At 53.0% G+C, this 23,798-nt stretch overlaps 2 protein-coding genes across 7 annotated transcripts in view; one reads left to right on the plus strand and one right to left on the minus strand.

Annotated features, from left to right (window-relative positions):
* The window catches only part of EPN2 (epsin 2), a 43,681-nt gene extending 35,516 nt beyond the window's left edge, over positions 1-8,165 (minus strand). For all 3 annotated transcript variants that reach the window (XM_026054213.1, XM_026054212.1, XM_026054211.1), the window contains exon 1: positions 8,111-8,165. The gene's annotated coding sequence lies outside the window, so the exon portion shown is untranslated. The remainder of the gene's footprint in view (positions 1-8,110) is intronic.
* An 11,369-nt stretch (positions 8,166-19,534) lies between these two features.
* On the plus strand, positions 19,535-22,410 carry GRAP (GRB2 related adaptor protein). Of its 4 annotated transcripts, none has more exons than XM_026054150.1 (5): positions 19,535-19,612; positions 20,339-20,436; positions 20,849-20,971; positions 21,704-21,920; positions 22,006-22,410. In XM_026054150.1, exons 1-5 carry the CDS (start codon positions 19,535-19,537, stop codon positions 22,189-22,191), a joined length of 702 nt encoding a protein of 233 aa, XP_025909935.1. In that variant the 3' UTR covers positions 22,192-22,410. The 4 variants fall into 4 exon arrangements, with proteins under 4 accessions (XP_025909935.1, XP_025909936.1, XP_025909938.1 ...); XM_026054151.1 differs by having other exon boundaries at positions 21,704-21,914; positions 22,021-22,410; XM_026054153.1 differs by having other exon boundaries at positions 21,704-21,866.
* Positions 22,411-23,798: the final 1,388 nt, after the last annotated feature.

A 23,798-nucleotide genomic window follows, 5' to 3' on the forward strand; every position in this document is an offset into this window, starting at 1 on the left:
TGGGTTTCCCTCCTGCAAACACCAGGTCTCCCAAGCGCCCATGCGCTTGGACTGCAGCACCCGGGTGCAGCCGCGCTTGGCTTCGGGATCTGCATCCATTCCCAACTGCTCCCAACTCCAAAGTTGTAGGGAGAAAAAAAACAACAAAGTAGGTTCTGAGAGCCTTTAAGGGCCTTTAAGGCGTTTCTATAAAGTGTATGTTGGGGGGCGGAATGCAAAGCAAACAAACAAAACAAACACAAGCAGACTTCCCTCACTAAGATTATTTTTCATTTTAAAAAACTTTATTAAAAAAAAAGCACAAAAAAACACAGCATTTCCAGGGAAAGCAATAGGTCCTAGAGTATTTAAAAAAAACCCTCTGGCCCGCAGTTCTCTGCCTATAAGCACATAATAAAAACATAATAAAAACATCCCTAAATTCAGGATTTTTTTTTTCATTTACATGTAGAAAAAACTAACAACAGACCACATTTGGATAAGCTATAAGCATATGATCAACTCTAAATCCATATTTTTTTCACATGTTTGAAAGAAAGCACTTGCTTACATATCTCACTTTTAGGTCAGAAACTGCAGAAAAAATGCATATTAAAAATAGTATAATGRAGACAACCTACAAAGGTCTCCTATTTTGCAAAATGTTACCAGCTTGCAATCTACGTACAGGATTGCCCTCATGCAGAATACTTCTCATTATCATGCATCTTAAGCTACATTCTACCTTGAAAAACCTAAGTAAATACTCTCTTGAAGGCACCATATATTCATATTTTAGTGAAATCAAAAATATGCAAACGCTATTATTTGGAGGCCAGACACAAAAGCATCACTTATACCATTCAGGGTGCTTAAACCTGCCAGCTAGGCAAATGGAGAACATGCATGAGGTATTCGAACACGTAAAAAAGAGGCTTTCCGTCTTCTCCCGGTGTTTCACAGCAGGGCGAGTGTTTTGGAAATTGAAAATGCAACAGTGCAGCAGTTTTACAGCCTAAAAACAATCAAAAAAGCCCTCTTCCTACCCTTTGAAGATATACCTCAGTGCTTCTCTGCAATAAAGCAGTATAAAGTGATTTTGCTCCATCACAAAAAGGTTTATTACTTCAGTTCTCCTAAAATAGTAATTTTGAAAAACAAGTGAAATCATTCATAAACATTCCTGCAATATATCTCCCTACCTAATCTTTTCAAGAAAAGCAGTAAACACACAAATAGTTACCAGAGAGGAGTCACCCAGGTATCAATCATTCAAAATCTCCAAAAAGCAGTTGTTTTGAGCCAACATATAAAAACCATGGGCTGCATGATTGGAGTCCAGCACAACGACAGACTCTGTTCTCCTGAGTAGCAAGTAGGAATTTCTGCATTAAGAAAACTACACAGATTCTCAAAAACTGAAACTAAAGTATTAAACATTGATTTCTGATGTTTCTAATAAGAGAAGTGCTCTATCATCTACAGTATCTACCTAAAAACATTCAACAGAGGCATTATCTTTACTCTCTGAGACACACTCTAGGTAGACAAAATTAAGACAAAAGTTGAGACAAAGTTACCTGGTTACTTAGTGATACACAAAAGTTTAACTTTGCTAAAAAGCAAGAAAAAAAAAAAGCCTCATCACTCATAAGTATTTCTTGTCTTAAAAAAAAAAAAAAAAAAAAAAAGTTACTCCAAGAAACACAGCGTTATAGCATTGCAAGCAGCAATTCTAAGTCAGTCCAAAGGAAAACATGTCATTAGATAACCGAACAGATGCAGGTCTTACTCTTCCAAATGATTACTACAAAGATTTTTTTTTTTTTTCCAAATGATGAAATGGCTAAGCAGAAGTGTTGTAAAGAATCACCATTTGGATCTCTGAATCCAAATTTTACTACACAGGCAAGACCCAGATATTTCTTTAAACATACATTCCTACTCACATTCCTGCCTTATCAAAAGCCATTTTAAGTGTTTCACTGATTAATAACTGACTAATTAAAAACATTAAAGGTCTGTTTTTCATATAATTATTCCAGTGCTTTCCTTTACATATGCCACATGACAGAGGACATTCTACTTGGCCATCTATCAGAGGACAGATAGGCATATTAAATTCCATCTATTCAGAACTGAACGATGAGGCTTAATTAACGATGTTAATTTTTGGTTGATTTTATAGGGTTGGAGAGGGCTGGCTTGAACATCTCTGCCTTATTCCTGCTGCCACAAGCCTCACCCCCGGCCAAAGAGAGCTCAGAGCTAGCAGGAAGGCAGCTGCAGCAGCAACTGGGTCAACAGAATCAACTGAAAACCCCTCCCTGCTTCAAATGTGGCGAATCTAAAAACAAAGTCAGGAGATCGGCAGAACCCAAATACCACTCAGTGCCAGTTAACCCAGTTTGTAAGACACAACCAGCCACCTGGGTGCAGAGTTTCCATCCACAGAAAAATAGCTGGAAGATATTTTTCATGCCTGTATCTCAGGCCAAGAAATTGTCCTCTGAAACACCTTTTTTTTTTTTTTTTTTTTGCCTTTACTTAAGAAATAATGGAGGTAGAAAAATCAACTATTTTAGGGGTTTTGTCCACTAGGTTCTACAAACAAATTTGTTGACTGTACAACCCTTACACCAGTGAGCAATTACTCATACAATTAGTCCCACTGAAGTCAGTGGAACAGCTTGAGAAAGTAATTGCTTGCCAACCTAGGAGTTGCACAACCAGGAGGAAAGAAGAAAAAAAGGAATAAAGTAACACTACAAAAACACAGAGGGGGATAAATTGCATCTGACAAAAACTACAGTCAAGAAATAGCTGGTGACAGATTGTTATTTAAGTGCAAGGAAGTGATTTAAACAGTCAGGAGCAGTTGTAATAAGATTATACGATTCGCTATTAAGATTCTTAAAATGTCTTTGTTCTAGCAAAGCTACAAAAAGATCATGGCCCTTGTAAAGGCTCAGAAAACTACAAAATTGATGTTAAATCTAGAAATTAGTATGATTTCAAACTGAGGGGGAAAAAAAATTAACATCCCTGACATTATTAGAACTTCTGTGCTGACATTTCAAACTAACAGAGATACCACAGACACTACAGGATTTGCAAGTGGCAAAACCCAACCAAGCAGAACAGACCCAACAAGCGAAAGCAGAGAGCTCGCTCTGCTTGGATTTCTGCTTTTTAAATAATGATAACCACTATTCTGATTTTAGAAGACGGAACATTATGTAAGTGACATCTGGAGAACTGCAGAAAGTCTCTATAAGGTTCTACTGCAGTGAGATTAACTCCAACGTTTGGCTGGGGAATTTCTTCAGAGTGAGGAACAGATGTGCTATTTTATCTGTTTCCACTGCCTGTCTTCAAGCAGCCCCTCCTAGAAGGGCAGACCCAGAAGACTGACCTTGAGTGTAACTATTGCTGTATTGAACATCATACATAGCAAATCAGCCAACCTATTTCTGCCTTAAAGAGCATACGTAGCAAAATATCTCCAGGTGAGATGCCTGGCATGTTTTTAGTCTAATAAAATGCTTTGAATTTAACATGACTTTAAAGATCAACTTTTGTGTGTGTGTGTGTGTGTGTGTGCGCTCCTTTATAAGCATTAAAAAGTAAATGATGCACAGATTAAAATTTTATTATAAGGAATAATTTTTTTTTTTTTTTTTTTTATTGAAAGAGAGCATCCACTGAAACATTGGGTCTGGACGCTGAAGGAAACCAAATCCCAAAAAAAGCATGTATATCACCCTGCTGAAGATAGGGAACAGAACAGCAATTCAAATAAGCACTAAAATAGATACATGCATGTCTAAAGTGCAAGATAATTAGGAGGGCAAGATAGCAGGAGGAAGCAGAGAGCAGTGTGAAATAAAAAGGCAGGTTTCGTACCATCTCCATAGCACCAGACTGCATTCAAATGTTCTCCCTCCTGGCTCACTACCCCCGAAGTATTCTACCTCTCATGCCTTGCAAATTTAGTATTATACAGTAACATGATGGAGGAATCAGTATCTGTAGACAACGTCAGTACAACTGTACTTGGAGGAAGGACGGGAGCAGTCAACAACAAAAGAGAACCGCATAACATCAGAAGTCTCATACAAGAATCCAGACCAATTATTTCAAGCAGTTTAAGGAACCCTGGAAGGAGAAATATTACTCAAAAATATATTGCTTGCGTCAGGACAACAAAACACATCAAGTTTCAGCTTCCTCAGACTCTTCCTCCACCACAAAGCTGAGATAAGGAGAGCCAGCAGAGCAGCGATGTGGCCAGGCCCGGGCTGGGACTGGTTGTACCTGGTCACAGCACCAGCGCCCGTGGCCAGGGAGGACCTGTGCCCATCCAGGCTACTCCCCATCCAGGCTCACGCTATCCCACCTGGAAGAGGACATGGTGTTTTTTTCAGATCAGAGCACAAGCCAAGACACAGGTGGTGTGAAGGATCTGTGTTTGACCTGGAGCAGAAGTCACTAGTTAGAGGCATTTATGTTAACAGCCCCAGGTGACATGAGAACACAGAGACACTATTAACAATTAAAGCACTCAGGAATCCGTTCCGAGATCAAATTTGGTGATGATACCAAGGAAAAACTGCATTAAGAATCACCTAATATATACAGAAGAAAAGCATTCCAGTGAACATATTATTCAAGCAAGAATTTTCAAAGAAATTTTTCATATAAAAATGCATGATAATGAAGTATAAGCCAAATTCTGGTAAACATTTCCAGTTGTCAGTAACATGCAAACTCAAAACAGAATAGTTCTTAATTTTTTAGTTAGTATAACCACTCACAGTAACTTAAATATTATTTACATGCATTTAACTTCATGTTGCAATTCTGACGACATATGTTACAGTCTGAAGAAACTCAATTGAAGCTACCTTCCCTGTAAAAACCACCTACAATTTAGTTACTTAAAACTAGTAACTCAAATTTGAAAATCCAAGCCAAGACAGTATTTGCAAAATTACAAATAAGCAATACCGGCTTTTGTGCAACTTTCTACCTCCTGCATCACTGGGCCAGCTTGAGATGATAAACTTCTAAAATCACTTAGTTCTCAATTCACGCTGAAGCTTACAGTCTCCAATGACTGCAGCATCCAGGCATTTTATATGTTCCYCGGGCCCAAAAGGAAAACAATTATATCCCAGGCACCAAAACTGAATATTTGTGGGAGTTTTTTTTATGGTGCATTATGCAGCATATTGTGGTATGCAACAAAATCTAARTACAGCAATGCTAGTGGGCCTACAATTAGGCTTAGCAGGTTTTCTTCTAGAGGACAGCACACACGTTGTTCTCCTCCACAGTGTCTCATGCTTCCTTAATGAGCAGCGAGGCTCCCGAAATACACAGAAAAATGCAGCTCTTTGAAGCACTTAAGACAGCAGGATACTAGTACATTTCAATACTTTCCCTGCTCAGATCAGAGCGAGGCAAAGTGGAAAAAGAACATTACAGACAGTCATACAAACCAGACATCTTTCATTTTCTATTAGCAAGATCCCCAGAGATGATTTAGCACTCTGCAAATATGGCACTAGAACACTGGAAAGTTGTTTTCCTGAGTACCGATCACACAATAAAGGATTTTACAGTAACTTGTACTCTGCACTAGGTAGCACTGATAGCCACCGCTAAAGGCCTTGATATTTGTTTCCCCATCCTCAGTATGGGATCCACTAAAAGCAGAATCATGGATATCGAAGTATTCTATAGTATATTACTCTTAAAGCTGATCAAAATGGCATCATTTGTTCAAGAAGAAAAAAAGTCCCAAGATAAGGCCTACCAGTATCTTTATGAAGTAAGAAATTAGACCTTTGGCATCTCATAGCAGCAAGAGAGGCTTCTTAAAGCTCTCAGTTTTAAGGCAATCAAAGGGCTGACAGTTGGGATGAAGTTAGCATGATTAACCAGTTATGGAAATAGCGCCGYGGTCAGTACACGCAGAGCTCATTTACGCTCACTCCATTACGCAGCGCTGCTGCACTGGACATCAGATGTTTGTCAGCTCTTCATTAGAAGTGACTGTAAGAGTAATGGGTGTGAAAAACACCCTGGGCACTGCCACCACCCAAACTGCTCAACGGCCACGTCCCAAAGATCTGGCCTCCTCTTAGGACAAGACCACCAGTTCCTCAAGAACTTCCAGCTAGGAATTTTCTTTCTCAGATATTATCCAAAGCTATTTAGTTTCTATACACACTAGAWTTTTTTCTGCTCTTCCGCATATTTTTTTTTTCTTTCTCAAAGAGTAAAGGTCCATCTTTAAAGCACTTTATATCACACTTCGTAAAGGAAGGCATTCATTTCCAYTCGTCATTATGTCCAAGTCATTAAGAGAAAATAATCAATCTTGTCCCAGATGCGACTGCATAGCAGGAACATCGTCGTGTTGGGAGGATGCTGCGTAGTTACTTTATGACACGGAGCAATCACAGCGAGCACTAGGGAGCCAAACTTCCTGGAGCACAACCTGTAGCCACAGCAGCCTTATCGCACGTCATCTTCAGGAATGCACAGTCAGGGTTAATTTGTAATGGACAATTTTTGATAACATGCCATATATTAAATATTTAACTATATTATCTTGGAAAAATATAGCTGCCTAGTTTATCATTACCTCAAGTTTATGGGGCAAAATTTATCTACGTTTTGATTTTTTTCCACAATAAAATCCCATTGATGAGTTTGCTTGAAAATACCATATCTGAGACAGATATGTTATTTGCCAAGACAAACAGGTTTAGGAGAGCTTCCTAAGTGTGTTTTACTTCGTTGAGGATATCAACACAAGATTCTTTTTTAATCAAGTCTCATATTTTACATCCTAACAGTCCAATTTTCTGTGACCTTGCCTTGCACACAACAAACCAGCACAGAATTATGCAAGAGTTCCACATTACCATAAAATATATCTTTCAGCACATAGAGTAATAAAACCGAACCTTGTGGTTTGAATTGCCATTTGAACCCCTCAAGTCTGTCTCTGCAGTCCATAATGCCCACAACATAGTAGGCTGGARCAAGCACATTAAGTCTCCTGATGAAAAATGTGTAATTTGGGAAGTTTTCTTAGAATATTAAGAGAAAAAAAAAAAACACATCCTGATCGTGTAAGTTTTAAATATAACTAAGCTTGCCAGCTGTGACCACGCCACACACAAAAAAGGAAGGAAAAGGAAAAAAAAAAAAAAAAAGCATTACACGCCCTTGATACAACTGAGTAAAAACTAAGATCAAATAGAACATTTTTTTTTTACAATTAAGCCTTATGACTTTTAAATAGGAAACTTTCATTGTTGCTAGCCTGTGATAATTCCTGTTTAAATATATTTCATAAGAAAAGAAATGAATAACAGACACAAAAAAACCCACAGAATACTCCAAATCCGTCAATGGCATCAGATGGACTGTAGGCAAAGCTTAAAAAAAAAAAAAGAGGAAAGGACAATAAAAATAATATTGAAAAGAATTGGCTATTCCATACCTTCCAAATGGATTGTATTCATTAAAAATAATAAAAGAATAAAAAGAAAAGAATAAGGGGGAAAAGGGCCAGGGCGAGGTCGGGGGCGCGGGTCGGGCCCCTGGGCTGCACAAGTCGCCCCTTTTGGGCCCAAGTTGCCCCAATCCCCCCGCCCTGGGCGGGCCGGCTCCATCCCCCCGGCCAGGTGGAGCCGCGCAGAGGGCCAGGTAGGCCGAAACTTTATTAAAAGCCTCATAAAGGGAGAGAAAAAAAAAATCCCTCATGGCGTTTATTATTTTTTAATTAATATTTTTTAATGGCCACCAGGCGCTGCCCACCCCGGGAAGCGGGGAAAGGAGGGGGGTAACTGCTGCCCTCGGCCCCACGGAGACAACAAAGGCCACCCCGGGGGTGCCCCGCCGCCCCCGCGACGCCCCCCCGGGCAGCAACGGCCGCGCAGCCCCCGCACGCACCTGCCCCAACGGCCGCAACGGTCGCAACGGCCGCGCGCGCGCAGCGCCCCCCCCGCCCCCGCTTCCCGCGCCCACCCGCCGCTGAGGGGAGGTTGGGGGGGGGGGCGGCTCTTCCGCCGCCCTCCGCACGCCCCGCCGCGGCTCCCCCCGGACTGACCTGTGGCTGCGTGCGGGGAGCGCGGAGCCGGGCGCGGGAGGAGCGGCGGGGACGGGGAGGGAGCCGCGCAGGGGGGCGCCTCGCTCGCCGGCAGCCGCCGCCTCTGGCTGCGTTTGACACCCACACGCACCATCCAACATGGCGGCGGCCGGGGGGAGGAGGCGGCGGCGGCGGAGGAGGCGGAACCGGCGGCGCGCGCGGCCCCGAGGCGCGTTCGCGGCGGCGGCGCCGCCCCCGGCCCGGCCCGCTCCCATCCGCTCCGTTCCGCTCCCCGCGGCCGGGACCCCGCAGCGCCGCCGCGTCACGCTGCTTCCCCTTTATAAAGGCGGATATTTCCCCTCGGCGCAGCTCCCCGCATGACCAGAATGCCTGGATTCCCTTCGCATTCATTCTAATAAAATACTCCCTTTTCCCTCAGAAAGGGCCGAGCCGGGGGGGTTGCAGCAGGGCAGGTCCCCCATGAGGGGCGGCTTTGGGGGTGACCGGCACCGCCTTCCCCACAGGGACCTCTTGACCGGAGACAGGCAGCGGGTTCCGTCCCACAAGGACGGAACAAGACCAAAACGGCCCAACAGCCGCGAGTCCTGTCCCACATGGACGGAAGGAGACCAAAACGGCCCAACACCGGCACAGATGGCCCCACCAGAGCCCCACAGGGCCCAGCGGGTTGGGAATGGAGGTCGGAGGAGCTGATTCGGGATGCTCTCCACACAGACGGCCTGGCTCTTCCCATGGAAATACGCAGGGTCTCGGGCGCATCTCGGCACGCGCGGCCTCCATCACGGCCACGGAGACGTTTTGGTGCTGGGTGCCACAGCGTTTCCCTAGAGAGCAGCAGCAGGAAAGCACGGAACAGCTTTGGGAAGCAGGAGCGAGCCCACCTCCTCATTTATGTGCCAGGATGGGGATCTTACTGGGGCCGGGGAAGCGCCGTGCCGCAGGAGGAGGTATTGCCCCACAAAAGGCACGGCCCGGGGTGGGTTATAGACCCCACGATGGCTCATGTCACTGAAARCAGCCCCTCGGAACCGTGCGCTCTTGGTGACTGCTCTCTTCCTCCCACGCCACTCCCTCTCCCGATGCTCAATTAGTCAATACGAAATAATGGCATTTACGCACCTGGGGACCCTTTGGAATCACAGCAGGGAGCTGGCGCTAATGGAGGGAGGCCTTCATGGTCACTGCACTCAATGTGGAGCTCGCTGGAGCTCCAGGCTCAGCAGCAGCCACCCCGATGGGAACTGGGTGCCTTGGAGCACGTGCTCTTCCCCTTGGGAATCCTCTGTGTCCGAGATGACAGGTTGAAGGAGGTTAGTGGTGCTATTGTCCTCCTTGAATATTTCCCCCCACTAAAAAAATAAAAAAAATAAAGACAATTCAAGGAAATGGGACATCGGTATTGAGGAGACAGTTGGGGTTGATGCAGGTCAGGAGAGAAACCATTTAATGGCCATTTAAACTCCCGCTTCCCAAGGACTGTCTCCTTACTGAAACGTAATAAAAGGAGAGAAACTTGGAGCAATGTCCACTTTATAAAATGCTGCTGCWCAAGGGAAAGGAAGGCCAGGCCCGGCACTGCAAACTTACCACCCAGACCTTTTTCCTTCGGAGTCAACAGCAAAATTCCTCCTGACTACAACATGAGATGGATCAAGTTTAAACACACATGAACATGGACTGCAGCGCAACACACACAGAGCAAACTGCATTACAAGCTGCTTGTTTGGAGCTGCTCCGAGTTCAAATGCTTCGAATACCAGCTGGTAGCTGGGAATTCAAGCCTTCCACAGCCAGCTGTGGTATTGGCTTAGTCGCTAACCTTGGGCTGGGAGAGCAGAGGATAATTTAATTCTGGATGAAAAAATAAAGTATCTAGAAGCATCTGACACTATCAGCGGGAGCTGARGGAAGACTTCCCTCTAGGGAAAAAAAAACCCAGCAATGGACAAATGAAGGCTGAGTGCCCACATGTACGGAAACCTGATTTTTCTGCGCATGTTCATTAATACTAATGATTAGGTGCTGACAGCTCTRAAGAACAAGACGGCAGTTCTTGTTTAAAACAAAATGTGAGGAAAAGACTACTCCTGCTGCCTCTCCTCGCAGCAGCTCCCTCCCGGCTCTGCCCAGACAGCTCTGAGACACAGTGGGAACTCCACCTCCATATCCAGCTCATCCCAGGTGGGATCCTGTCTGCACTGCACAAATAAACTAACCCAGCAAAGCGCTGCTGCCACCAGCACACTTGCATCAGGGAAGCCCTATTTCCTATCAACCCCATCAAGCCGCGCAGTACAAGTGAGGAAAATGTAGCTCTGCCCAAGTAAAACTGCATTTTTTTATTATTGCACCTGTGTTAACACCTGAAGCTGCAGTGTTGCTGCTGCACCGGTGCCTGGTGGATATCCAGCAGCAGTGAAGATTCACCAGGCTGCAATGGGACACACACAGGGCAAACAGATACTCTGAGCATGGACCTGTGGCTCTCATGGGATATTAGCAACCACAGTCACTGCTTTTAACCCGGTTAAAACCCAGTTTTCGGCATCACCGGGAGCAGGAGGATACGGAGAGGAGTGGCTGTTGCAAGCGACTCTGCCCCACCACGGCCACCCAACCAGCGCAGCAAACTGGGGCTGCCAGGAGGCCCCAGGAGGCCCCGTTCCCCCCGCCGTAACGCCAGGGTCGTCCACGCACCACTAATTAGCTAATGAGTTTGCGCCAAGCGTCTGGCCGCGGAGTGACTGGCAGCAGGAACAGCGCCTGAGAAGCACCGAACAACGAGGCGCTTCTGCCTGACCCCAGCCCCGCATTAACAAATGGGTCACAAACAGCAGTGCTTTATGCTCAGCTAATCCTCCGGCCATATGTCGGCTGGCCGGAAAAAAAAATAAACAAAAAAAGAAAAAGAGCGARAAAGCTGCACGGAGGCGGTCAAAAATCTCTGCGAAAATTCTAAGGCAAACTTGATAAATATATCCCTGCAGTTTGAAATTTGATTTCCTCACTCTATTGTTTCTCATTTCCTGAGAGCAGCCTTGGCGGATCACATTTTCTGCCTCTGTCTCCAGTCCTTGTAACCAAACAAGACTGAATCTCATTATACTGATGCATGGCTCTAGCTGTATGCAATTCAATCTCTAAATCACAGTCATTTTTGCTCCATTACCAATTTTCCTTCCCCCTCCTAACCTATAGGTCTTCAAAGCAATCAGTTCAAAAATAGAGACTTAACATCATCCCATGAAGGTGTTTCTAATGTTCAGCACTTAAGCTCGTATTAAGTAGCTAAGTGAGAACCTGCCTCATTTATCACAAAACTGAGCACCCTCCTTACACACCAGCKCCATTCCTCAGTCTGTCTATGAAGCTGTATGCTTCCACATGGGATAAAGATGGAGTTAAGCCCTAAACTGCCTAATTTTGGAAACTGGCTAATCAAACAAGAGGTGAGACAATAATGAGAATATGGACACGATCATTAGATCCAAAGCAGCGGGAAATTTCTTGACAAGCCCAGGCCACCTTCTGAATTCTCCRAGCCGTCTACACGTTGCCGAGAGCAATAGGGAATATATTCAGATTTCCATGGGGTGATGTTCACCCCATGGATGCCCTCCTGGACTCATGAATATTTCATTGAAACACACACGGTCTGTCTGCTGGGATTAGACCTGTGGGTCCACAGGGTCTGTCTGACCACCCCAGCTACCAGCCTAGAGAAAACAAAATAGTTTCATTCATATCACATTTCATTTGGCTTATCTGACAGTTTCTTTATGTAAGAATTTATATAAATCATGCATCTCTTTATATAAGGGCAATTACAGAAACAAAATCATAATTATGATGAATGGGGGAGAGTATACCAGTAAACCTGTGCCTGATTTCAGCTAAAATCAGCCCGAACTTAATCATAATCACCCATGTTTACATCCAGCACGGGGCTATTTTTTCATTTGTGATGCAAACAAACTTACAGAACCGTTTCCTATGCAAATATTCATTTTGACGAGTTCAGAATGAGTACGCCTCGAGTGCAGGCTTCCAAAACAGCCTCTTTCTGAGCACATCAGCGGCTTCGTGGAAGGGGGGCGGCAACGCGACGCCAGCACATTCTGCCCTTCTCTCAAAACGAACCCGCAGCGACAGCCTAAGAGGCGGTGACGGTGGAAATGCGCTTAGTTTGGGTAATCACCAACTGTTGGGTTTCTTTCGGAGTTAGAGACGGCCTCGTCTGTGGGAACCTTCCCTCATTCCTTTCTCCTTACGGCTCCGCAGCGGCAGATTCTCCCCGTGCCGCACCGGGAAGCCCGGGCTGCGGTGTTGCTTACATTAACTCCCACTGAAGCCTAAGGTGAAATTCCACAACAGTTTAATTGCCCTAAGTCAGGGTGTTGTGGTTTCTGCCGTTCCTCCACCACCCCCAGCCACCCATTCCCATTCCCTCCCTCCCATCCGCGCTGCCTTATCCGATCAGTGGTGAAAACTCATCGCTTTTGCACAGGGAGGATACCTTTTCAGCCAGTTTATCTCCCCAAACCAGCTCACCAGAGGGGCTGGAGAACAGCTGTGTCAGCAGAAAGAGCAGACAAGGCCACTGCAAGACACTACTCCATGCCAGAGAGGTGCTAGTCTTCTATAATATAATAAAAATTAATAAATTAATATGATAAAAATTAATGTATTTGTCCCAAAGTGGCTGTTATGCTGCCTGTTCTGAGCTGGAAGCACTTGCACATTGGGTCTCTATAATCATGAGCAACAGTCTCAGGCCCAGAGTAGTCAGAGTGAAGTTGGTTTCACGTAGAGTGACCATCCAGTTCTGCAGAGCAAGTCAGCAACTCAGAGCCTCTAGCTCCATGCTGGAGGACAAGGATTCCCTTGCGGTTAGCACAGTTTGCTCTATCCTTTCTTGACTTCCTTTCTGCCAGACTGTAAAAATTTCCTGCCAGGAAGGAACCGACAGACAACATCCCCCTTCCGGAGCTCCTCTTTCTCATTCCTTCAACCAGCCAAAGAATGTCACCCAAGGAGCCAGGCCCTCCCTTTTGCCCTGGGCCCATCCTCAGCCCGGTCCAGCCTTCCYAATAACAGGCCAACGCCGGGATGACTTGCAGTGTTGTGCAAGGAGCTCACGTGGCTTGGCCTCCCTCCTCCCTGGTGAGTCTCACCCTGGGCAGTGTCACCCCATAAGGCTGGGACGAGGAGAACAACAGCTGAGCAAAAGCCACCGTCCTCCAGAAACTTGTCCCCTCTGTGGCTCAGTGGCTGGGCCTGGGTTGGTGATTTAGGGAAAAAAACCAAAATCAGCATTATTATTGGAGGGTGCTCCTAAACAAGGAGACTTGGCTGGTCCGCAGGAGCTTCCTTGGCATGAGCTCTTCTCCCAGAGCATCTCCCACTCTAGAAGTCCCACATCTACTTATAACCTGTGAGCTGAGCTGTCCCTTTGCATGTAAACCTGTGGGCATCTTGGCTCAGAAGTGTCACCGTCACAGTGGCAGCAGCAGGGACAGGACCCCTGAAGCAGRGCACACACTGGAAGCTGCTGGCATTTTGACCTACCAAAGGTTTAAACCCAAATCCCGAGGTGGGGCTGAGCCTCACAGCACTGCTGAAAAGCTGGTGGTTTTTCCTCYGGCCTGATGAAACCAAAGGAGCGAAGCTGCTTTGTGCAGCAGCCAGCCCCAGCCCTGCATTGCTTGGGCCAACAGTTAGATTTGTGCTTTCCACTTCTGCAACCGACTTCCTCGGTTCCCAGGCTCACAAATCCAGTTGCAACTTTCATATCTCTATTTGCGGTCACAACTCCTCCTTTGTCGCTGASCTACTATGAAAAATACCTCATCCTTGGCAGGCCTTCCCAGGTGTTTTCATAATGCAAAAGCTAAATAACTGTGCAGAGCTGTAAATACATGGCCCCTAGGTAATCAGAAAGCAGATTAAAAAAAAAAGTCACCGGCGTGGCTGGAGGAGATTCAAGACGAGGCATCAGGACTTCACAAAGCAAATACAAACGGCACAGCACCGCAGGCAAGGAGCTCCTCGAAACCATAAGGCTCCCTTGGTRGAGATCAGCCTAGGAGAAAAATCTCCTTCTTCTAGGAGAGCAAGTTTCAGCAGCCATCTGAGCACCGTGGCTGGTCAAGCAGGTTCTAATGGGCTATAATTAATACTCCCACGAGCTTCCACATTCTTACGAACTGAACAAAGCGGAGAGCGGCAGGATTTGCTCCCTGACCTTGCAAACATTAGAGGAAGTCAGAGGCACTTGTTCTCTTCTGATCTTCAAAATCAAACAGTTGTGATCAGAGGACGTGAAAGGCATCAGCACTGCCGGGAACTGGCTGTGCTCAGCCCGGCTTTTTCTGGGGCACAAACCACAGCGGCCACAACCTTACTCAGAAATAATYGCAAAGCAACTTGCTAAAGACAGTGAGTTTCCTCCGTGCCGCAGGAAGCCTCTTCCTGCTCGCACGTCACTGAGTGTGCTGGGGCCAGGGGYGCAAACCATGACACATTCGTGATGGATTGGAGCTGTGTCAAAAACAGCCCTCGCTGAGACGCAGGAGCTGAACAACTTGACCAGTAAGAGCGAAYGCCAAATAAGGCTGAGCCTCATGCATTGAAATCCCACACTGGTCAGCAGTGGGCAGGAAAAGCTCCCAGGACCTGCCTTGCTAACCTAAGCGCACGCTTTAGGCTTGGAAGGGTCCTAGCTGCTTGGAAAGCGAAGGCTGCGTTTTACGGTTTCCTCTACCAAAGCCACCAATCTGATCCCAAGGGACTGACAGAGGCTTCCAGGCAAGCTCGGTGTGCCCGTTGCTCTGCATTATTCCCTGTGCAATGCTTCCCGAGAGGTGTTCCATACGGAGCAGCTCTGCCTCGGCCTTTGCAGCTTGCGCCCGGAACTCACAAGGAACCACGTGGCTCCGGATCTGGCCTCCGGGCAGGGCCTCCCGGTTCACAGCGAGGCCAGCGCCCGGAGGGAGTCGGAAACCAGAGCTCCCGACATCCACAGGTGCTCCTGCAAAAGGCATCCTCGGATGCACCTCCAAATTGGGAGCGTCCAAGCTGCAGACTGGGGGGTATCTAGGAGAATGGGACAAGAAAACCCCCATGTGTCCCCATATCCAGTTCTTTCCCTCAACCAGCCTTTCCCAGCAGGACCGCTGGCTCCCCTCGGAAAGCGGCTCTCYGCCGGCTGCCATCTCGTGCACCCTTGAGGCTGATGAAGACTCCCGGGCAGGTGACATCCTTAGGCTCCAAGCCCCAGGGACRCGGGATGCCCGTCCTGCGCAGGGACATTTAAACACTTGATTTCTAAGCGTTTCCTGAAGATGGGACCTGGGGGAAGGACAACAACGAGGCCAAGAGCTTCAGCGCGGGGAGACCGGAGGGAGAGCTCAGCCCTGCACTAGGCTTCAGAGACTCCACTCCGCGCTGTCACCTCAAGGCAGCAGCCGAGGACACCCAGGCCCCCCCGGCGGCAGCGGGAACACATGCGAGAGGCCACCCGAGGCCGGGGACATCCCTCCGGCAGCATCTCCGCTTCCCCCTCAGGAAAAGGCGGTCAAAGCATCCAGGGCCGCGGCGGCTGCACCTGCATCCGTCGGCGGCAGCGAACAGAGGCCCTCAGTGCTCCGGCTCCCCTCAGCTTCCTCCCTCTTGTCCTCCTTGTGTCTCTCCTGAATAGGCGGCTTCAAGAGGAGCGAAGTGCCCGGATCCTGTCCAGTTTCGTGGTGCATCCGGCACCATGGGAATTACCGCAGCGGGCCCCGCTCCAGCGGCCCGGCTCCCTCCTCCTAGATGGACCAGGGATGCGGGGACACGCACATCCTACAACAGGGAAAGACGGGCCAGGAGCCTCCTCCTCCTCTTCCTCCCTTCCAGCTCGCTCCACCTGCCCTGGCAAAGGCAGCAAAACCTGTTGCACAGAGTCCCCTTCTTTTCCCCTTTTTTTTGCAGGATTTTGTATCCATTGCATCCTACAGGAAGCAGCACAGAGGCCACAACACGACGCAAGCACTGCCTATAACTATTAATAATAGTTATTATTAAAGCTGCTTTGCGGAGCCGCCAGCCCCACGGAGGGGCCGAGCGGGCGGCGCTGCCCCYGGCGCCGTCTCAGCCCAAACCCTCCCACTCCCGGAGAGCGGCCGCCACGCTGAGTCACCGACACGGCCTTTCTGCTCGTTCTTTCCTTCCCCCCTCCGCCTCCTTTCAAATCCTAGAAAAATAACAGATGTCCTTGTTGGGGGAGCTTCTGCTCGGGGCGCAGGCTGGCTCGGAACCARGGCAGGCTCCCGCTTTCCCCAAACGGAGCGGTTTTAGCAAAGTGCAGCGCTCTCCCGCTGCCCAGGCCTTGGTGCCTCAGCCGTGCGGCTCCGGGAGCAGGAATTTCCTGCCCGGCAGACACCGCGGGCGCATTCCCTGCACCCAGCCCTGCACCGCCTTGGAGGTGGCAGATGCCACCAGCCTCCTGATCCGCTGCAAGGCAGGTGGCACTGAGCCCGGTCCCTGCAGCGCTGTGACTTGCCAACCTCGGCTGCTCCAAAAGGACCCACAAGAAGCGATGGAGAAATCCCAGCTCAGGTACCTGCTGTGACCTCGAACCCACACAAAGGATGGGCTGCAGGGGCTCAGCACCACACCAGCTCTCACRGCAAGGCTGGAGACCAGGTGTCCGAGTGGTTGGTCATCTCTTAAGGCTCTCTTAGTCTCATCCCCAGGTGAGAGCCCAGCAGGTGCAGCTGGAGGCATCTCAAGGCACTTCCAAGTCGCACGACAGGATCCCACRCACACAGTTTAAAGCAGATCTAGGGTTAACCCTCAGCTAAGGACAGCGGCAGGTCTCAGAGTGACCCCAAGACCCAGGCCAGCCCCAGCAGGATGTACTCACAGGGCAAAAGAGCCATCCCAACACAGCCACAGGCTGCTTCCAACCAGGGAGCATCTGCTCCAAGCAAATCTGTGGAGCTCAGCTCCAGCTCACCCAGAGGGAATCACTGGCTGCGCAGACGGTCAGGAGCACCTAGGAGGGAGCACCTACGAGGGAGCACCTAAGCCACAGACCTAGCCCCAAGCCACTCTTCCCAGGCCAACCCAGCTGGTGGTATCGATCTCCCTAATTTATAGGGTGCCAATAGAGCTCAGCTGTGGCTGCCTTTGGGCTTGGCCTCGTCCTCCCTGCATGGGCTCCTTGCAGGATCCTCCATGGCAGCGCTGAGCCAACACGGAGATGGTGCCSGTACCCGGAGCTGGGCACCAGCACCGCACACGTCAGGCAACYCCCCACTCCGGCCCCAAGCCCCCCGGGAGCCCCCAGTGTCCGTGTCCCAGCGGCAGCCGCTCCCGCTCCTCGTGTCCRGGATGGCTCCTCCAGAGCAGCGCTTTCCCCTTTTCCGGGAGGCTGCATCCAGCCCCACGTACCAAACACTGGGACTGCTCAGGGCTGAGCCGCTCCGTCGCGGCCCTTCCCTGGGGATCTGCGCTTAGCTGCTCCCCAAAGCTTTGGGGACACAAAAGGCAGCGCTGAGCGCCCGTGCCAAAGCCAAGAAGCTGTCASGGAAGGTATCCGGGATCCAGCCTCGCCATGGGGCTAAATCCAGGGTGTCCCTTTGCTTTAGAGGTGATTTCACATCAGGAGACCGAGCGCCAAGGAGCTGGCCCAGGACAGGAGCTCCTGTCTTGGCTGTTGGGGTCACCACGTTTCTCCTCGGTCTCTGGCTTCTCGGCCAGTTTGGGGCGGCATCGGGCCGTGCTTTCCATCCGAAACACTGGAAAGGGAAAAACCACGTGCAGCCCCACGGCTCTGGGGAGCCAGGATCGGGAATTGCCTCCTTAAAACCCACCCAGGCTGCAGCGGAAGAGGAAGAGGCTCCTGCCCTCCTCTTCCTCCCCTCGCTGCGGCGTTGCAGCCAGGCAGGTAAACACAGGATGTTGCTGCAGATTGAGCAAGCCTGGAGCGCCCGGAGGGTGACAAAGGGTGATGCCAGCGCCGGTCACACGGGCCACCCGGCTCCTTGCCACGGGGGAGACTGCTCCAAGCCAGGGTCCGCGTGGGCTCCGAGGTGGGGGTTCAGACCCCCAGGGTCTSGGTGGGCTCTGAGATGGGGGTTCATCCCCAGTGGTGCCCGCGGTTTGGGCTCCACATGCTCAGGATCCTGTGCTGCCGCGTGTGGATTCACCGCCCGGCTCTCCTGGATTCGCCACCCGGCTCTCGCGGAGCCGCGGGARCCACAACTTCCCCCGCACCGCTACAGGCTGCGCTGCCCAAAATATAGAGGAAAAAAGGGAAAACGCAAAACCATCCTGTTGTGAAGTTGTTTGGAGGGGCCGCAGGGGCTGCCCSCTTCCTCCGAGCCCCTGGCCGAGTCCCCAGGGAGGGAACAAAGGGATCGCTCCGGGGCTGGGAGAGGGATGGCAGGGCTGCGCTGCCGGGACACTGTCCCCGCTGTCCCCCTGCTGCCACCTGCTGGCAGGACCCCATCCTGCTCCGGTCCTGCTCCGGTCCCGCCGGGTGTCACCCAGCGCCGGGAGCCTGCGGGGCCGCCCAGTGTCCCGCAACCCCCCAGCGCGGAGACCCCCCCCGCGCCCCCGCACCGAGCCCGCGCCGCCGGTGACACGGAGCGTGCGCGGAGCCAGCCCCTTCCCACGGCCTCGCCGGCCTCCTCCGGCCTCGGCTCCGCTTCCCGGGGCCGGGAGCCCCGCCGGGACACAGCCGTGCTCYGCGCAGCTCCAGACTGGGCTGCAATTCCCATCCCGCCTCTCCTGGGACAAGCAGGGGTCCTGGGGGGTACAGGGCGTTTGATTGTCCCATGCACTCAACTAGGGCAAGATTTTCGGGAGAACTGGGGGCCTGTGGTCACCACAGGAGCTGTCCTGGCCCACGGTCTCCACGTTAGCCCTGCTCATCCCAATGGGACAGATGGTGGTGGCTTCCTCCTCCTCCTCCTCACCTCGCTACCTAGGTCCTTTTGGTGGCATTGAGCCGCAGCTCTCCCCAGTTTAATTCCTGCAGCAAAGCACGGCAATGACTGGGGATTTTCCACACACACCATCCCGCGGGGCCATTGCTCCATCCTGCACGCTCCACACGGAAGCTGCAGGAAGGTGCCCAGCGGGCAGCGCATCCACCCTGATCCCTTCCAACCCCTCTGCCCACATCTCGCCAAGGCCACACCGGGAGCTCAGCCCTTTACGAGACATCAGAGACTCCCTCGGGGCAGCGGCTAGTCCCCATAACGGAGCAAGAGGGGGACAGCGGTGGCACTGGGCGGTCCGAGGGGGCCCCGCYGCCTCCCCCGGCACCTCCGGGCGGCCGCGGGGCCCGCGCCGGCGCGCTGGCGCCCACGCCGCTTCCTGCCCCGGCACCGCTGCCGGGCCCACGCAGCAGCAACCCCAGGCGCCGGCCCCGCCATGGAGTCCGTGGCTCTGTACGACTTCCAGGCCGCCGAGAGGGACGAGCTGCCCTTCCGCAAGGGCGACACGCTGAAGGTACAGCCCGTGGGGACGACGCGGCTCCGGCGCGGCTCCGGCGCAGATCCGATGTGACTCCCATATGTGCCCAGCCTTGGCGTCTCTCTGGGGCTCGGCCTGCGGGAGCACAGGCATCGCGGAGGGTTTTGGGGAGCAGGGCGGCAGAGCCAGCAGCCGGGGTGCCCGTCACRGTGCCACCGCACGCGTCTCCCGCATGGTCCCGACTGGGGCCCACCGACCTGCTGCTCATGCACAGTGCCGAGTCCCAGGCCAGAGGGACACGGGGAAGCGCAGGGACGTGGGGATGTGCAGGGATGTGGGATGCACAGGGATGTGGGGATGTGTAGGAACACGGGCATGGACAGGGATGTGGAATGCACAGGGATGTGGGGATGTGCAGGGACACAGGGATACACAGGGACATGAGGATGTGCAAGGACAATGCACAGAGGGACACAGGGATGCGCAGGGACATGCAGATGCCCAAGGAGTTTGGGATGTGTGGGGACACAGGCTCCATCCACCCCTATGATGCCTCCAGACCCAGCTCCTTCCCTCCCTGCTGGCTGTAGGGAAACAGGGGCCGCACGGGGCTGKGGGGGCAGCCACCGCGTCCCGGGTGGCACAAGGACACGGCCCCGGCTCCGGGGCACGTTCCTGTGGGGCAGCCCCAGCCCCAAGCCTGGCTTTGGCAGACCCCTCTCGCTGGGTGACACTGGGTGACGCCAGCTCCTGTCCCCGCAGATCCTCAACATGGAGGACGACCAGAACTGGTACAAGGCCGAGCTTTACGGTAACGAAGGCTTCGTCCCCAAGAACTACATCAAGGTSAAGCCTCACCCGTAAGTACCGGCCTGCCGCGGGACCCCATCCCATCCACCAGCACCAGGGACCATCCACACGACACATCCCCGCRCCCAAAGGGCTGCCGTGAGCTGGGGTGGCCCTGGGCACGGGGACACTGTCACGGAGCAATGGGCAGCGTCCCCGGGGCCCTGCACCGCGGCAGCCCGTCCGTGCAACCCGCACGCGCAGAGCCGCGGTCCCGCACGGGGCTAAAGCCGCCGTAATTGGGGAGCGAGGCGCATTTATGGGATTATCCCGGCATTAGCCGCAATCCTATTACCGGCTCATTAAAGCCCGGCACAACCCAGGCCTGTTGCAACCTGCGCGCGACGCATCCTTGTCCCCCTGGGCACCCAAGGGCGCCGCAGAGCGCGGCGGGCCCGGCTGACACCCCTGGGCTCGGTGCAGGTGGTACGTGGGCAGGGTGGCACGGCAGGCGGCCGAGGAGCTGCTGCTGCAGCGCAGGCACCTGGGGGCCTTCCTCATCCGCGAGAGCGAGAGCGCCCCGGGGGAGTTCTCCATCTCSGTCAAGTAAGCGGGACGCGCGGGGAGCGCGTGGGATGTGGAGGGAGTGGGTGGGATGCAGAGGGACATGTGGGATATGGAGGGAGTGCATGGGATGCAGAGGGAGCATCTGGATGCAGAGAGACTGTGCAGGATATGCAGGGAGCACATCGGGGGCAGAGGGAGCATGTGGGATGTGGGGGGAGTTCATGGGATGTGGAGGGAGCGCATGGGATGTGGAGGGAGTGCATGGGATGTGGAGGGAGTGGGTGGGATGCAGAGGGACATGCGGGATGCAGAGGGAGCACATGGGATGCGCACGGAGCATGCGGGATGCTCCAGCGTGCACGGTTGCGGAAGCACGGGATGCAGAGGGAGCAAAAGCAGCCAGGGAAGCGACTCCCATGGAGCAGAGAGGAGCAGGTCGCCCTCAGCATCCCTGGGCCCCAAGGCACCCCAGGGTCCCYGCAGCTCCGCGCTGGGGTGCAGGGCGCTGCAGGAACCCGCCACCCACCCCACGGCTGCCCCTTGCGGCCCCCAGCCCACGAGCAAGGAGCCGGGGCCGGCCCGGCGCTTTCTCACGCTGCCGAGCTCTAATTAAGCGCAGAAGGAGGTTCTGTGCCCTAATGAGAGGGCCCGGCGCGGAGCCTGCGTCACCAGCGCGGCCGGTCCCTGCCCCTGCCGCGGGGCCTGGCCCTGGCGCCGCGGCCCCCTGCGCGGGCACGGTGACGGTGACGGTGACGGCCCGGCCCTCCGCAGCTACGGGCAGCACGTGCAGCACTTCATGGTGCTCCGTGAGCGCAACGGCAAGTACTTCCTCTGGGAGGAGAAGTTCAACTCCCTCAACGAGCTCGTGGACTTCTACCGCACCACCAGCATCGCCAGAGAGCGGCAGCTCTTCCTCCGGGACCACRGCCGGGAGGTACCGGGGAGCCGCGGCGGCGGCTGCGCCACACCGGAGAGCCCTGGGGTGCTCGTGGGTTTGCGCTGGGGCTCCATGATCTCAAAGACCTTTCCCAACCTTTTTTTTTTCCCCATCTTTTCCACCCTGCTTCCCGCAGGTGAGCAGACCCAAGTTCGTGCAAGCGCAGTTTGACTTCTGCAGCCGTGAGCGCTCCCAGCTGCCCTTCCTCCGCGGGGACATCATCGAGGTGCTCGGCTGCCCCGACCCCAACTGGTGGCAGGGCAAGGTTTACGGGCGCGTCGGCCTCTTCCCCCGCAGCTACGTCCATCCCATCCACAAGTGACCACCCCGACGGGCTCCTCCGGATCCTCCCTTCCATCCGGACTCTCAGGAGCCCCCTGCGTGTCTGTGGCCTCTGTGTCCTCTTGGACCACRCCAGGCTGGGCGGACTTCACCATGGCTCTCCCAGGCTTCTCCCATGCAAACGGCAAAATCCCRGGGAAACCCTGTTGGGATGTGGGCGGCTTCACCCCACGTACCCGGTAGGGTGATGGTGACCACGGGCTGAGGATGAGCCCTCTGGAGGCGCTGCGGCAGCCGCGTGGGAGGCTGTGGGATTCCGAGCTCCGGGTGCTGGGAATGAAGGGCCAGGCTTGCTGACGGGTGCTCGGGGCTCCATGCCAAGGAGCCGTGCGCGCTGCTGGAATCCGGCTCTGTTGCTCYGCAGTGGCTCCCGGTGTCCTCCTGGGTGCAAGGGAGCCCAGTCATACAAGCCTCAGCTTTTTTTTTAATCATTTTTCATATTTTGTTCTTTATTACTGTTTTGAGCTAATAAAGTGTGTTTGAATGAAAGCCTCAAGCGGGACCGGTCCTTCCGCGCCTCTCCAAAGGGCCTGACCGGAGCCATCCCGTGGCCACCTCCGTGTGCGAGCCCTGAGCCCTGGACAGGGCTCCTGGYTCCCTTGCTGCCCGTCCGCCCTCACCAGCACCAGGACAACCGCCCGCTGAGAACGCCCAGCTCGTTGCACTRGTGGAAACATCCCGCATGCCAAACACGGCACAGAAAATCCATCCCGCCTTGCCCGTGTGGCCCTGTCCCCCCGTGGGGCCAGCGGCCCGCTAGGCAAAATAGGCGTAGCCGAACACGTTGAGGCAGAGCAGGAGCAGGGCGCCGGCGCCGCACGCCCGCGTCCACGCCGGGCGCTCGGCTGCGGCCGGCGGCTCCTCGGCACCGGAGCGGCCGCGCGGGGACCCGTCCTGGGAGCCTGCGGGGGACAGGGGCAGCCTCCTAGAATCACGGGATCCTTAYGGGTGGGAAAGGCCCTCGAGATCAAGTCCGACTGTGAGGTCCTGCCATCCCACCTGGCAAACCGCGTCCCTACGCGCCTCATCCGCACGTTCCTTGAGCGCTGCCGGGGATGGAGACTCCCCCGCTTCCCTGGCAGCCYGTTCCAGTGCTTCCCCGCTGTATCCCGTACAAATCCCTCCTCATGTCCAACCTGAACCTCCCTGGGTGCAACTTGAGGCCGTTTCCTCTTGTCCTATCTGCAKTTATTCCAGAGAAGAGACCGTCCCACTGCAACCTCCTTTCAGGTAGTTGTAGAGAGCAACTGAGCCTGAGCCTCCTCTCCCCACACTAAATGACCCAAATCCCTCAGCAGCTCCTCGTAAGRTCCCTRTTCCAGCCCCTTCACCAGCTTYGTGTCCCTCCCAGCACCTCAACGTCCCTCCTGCAGCGAGGGACCCTCCTTCTCGTGGCACTGGGGGCAGCCAAGGGGAAACCGAGGCACGAGGAGGGCCGGGACGCGGGGCTCACCGGCGGGCAGCGGCTCCGGCGACAGCGTCCACCACGTGAGCCGCCTGAGCTGCAAAGCACAACGGGTGCATCAGGGGTGCCCGGCGTTGGGTTGGGGGGCTGCATTGGGCTGGGGGGGGCTGCATCAGACCGGG

The sequence above is a fragment of the Nothoprocta perdicaria genome, unplaced genomic scaffold, assembly GCF_003342845.1.
Source record: "Nothoprocta perdicaria isolate Ctin4 unplaced genomic scaffold, notPer1 scaffold_12, whole genome shotgun sequence".
NCBI classification, from domain to species: domain Eukaryota; kingdom Metazoa; phylum Chordata; class Aves; order Tinamiformes; family Tinamidae; genus Nothoprocta; species Nothoprocta perdicaria.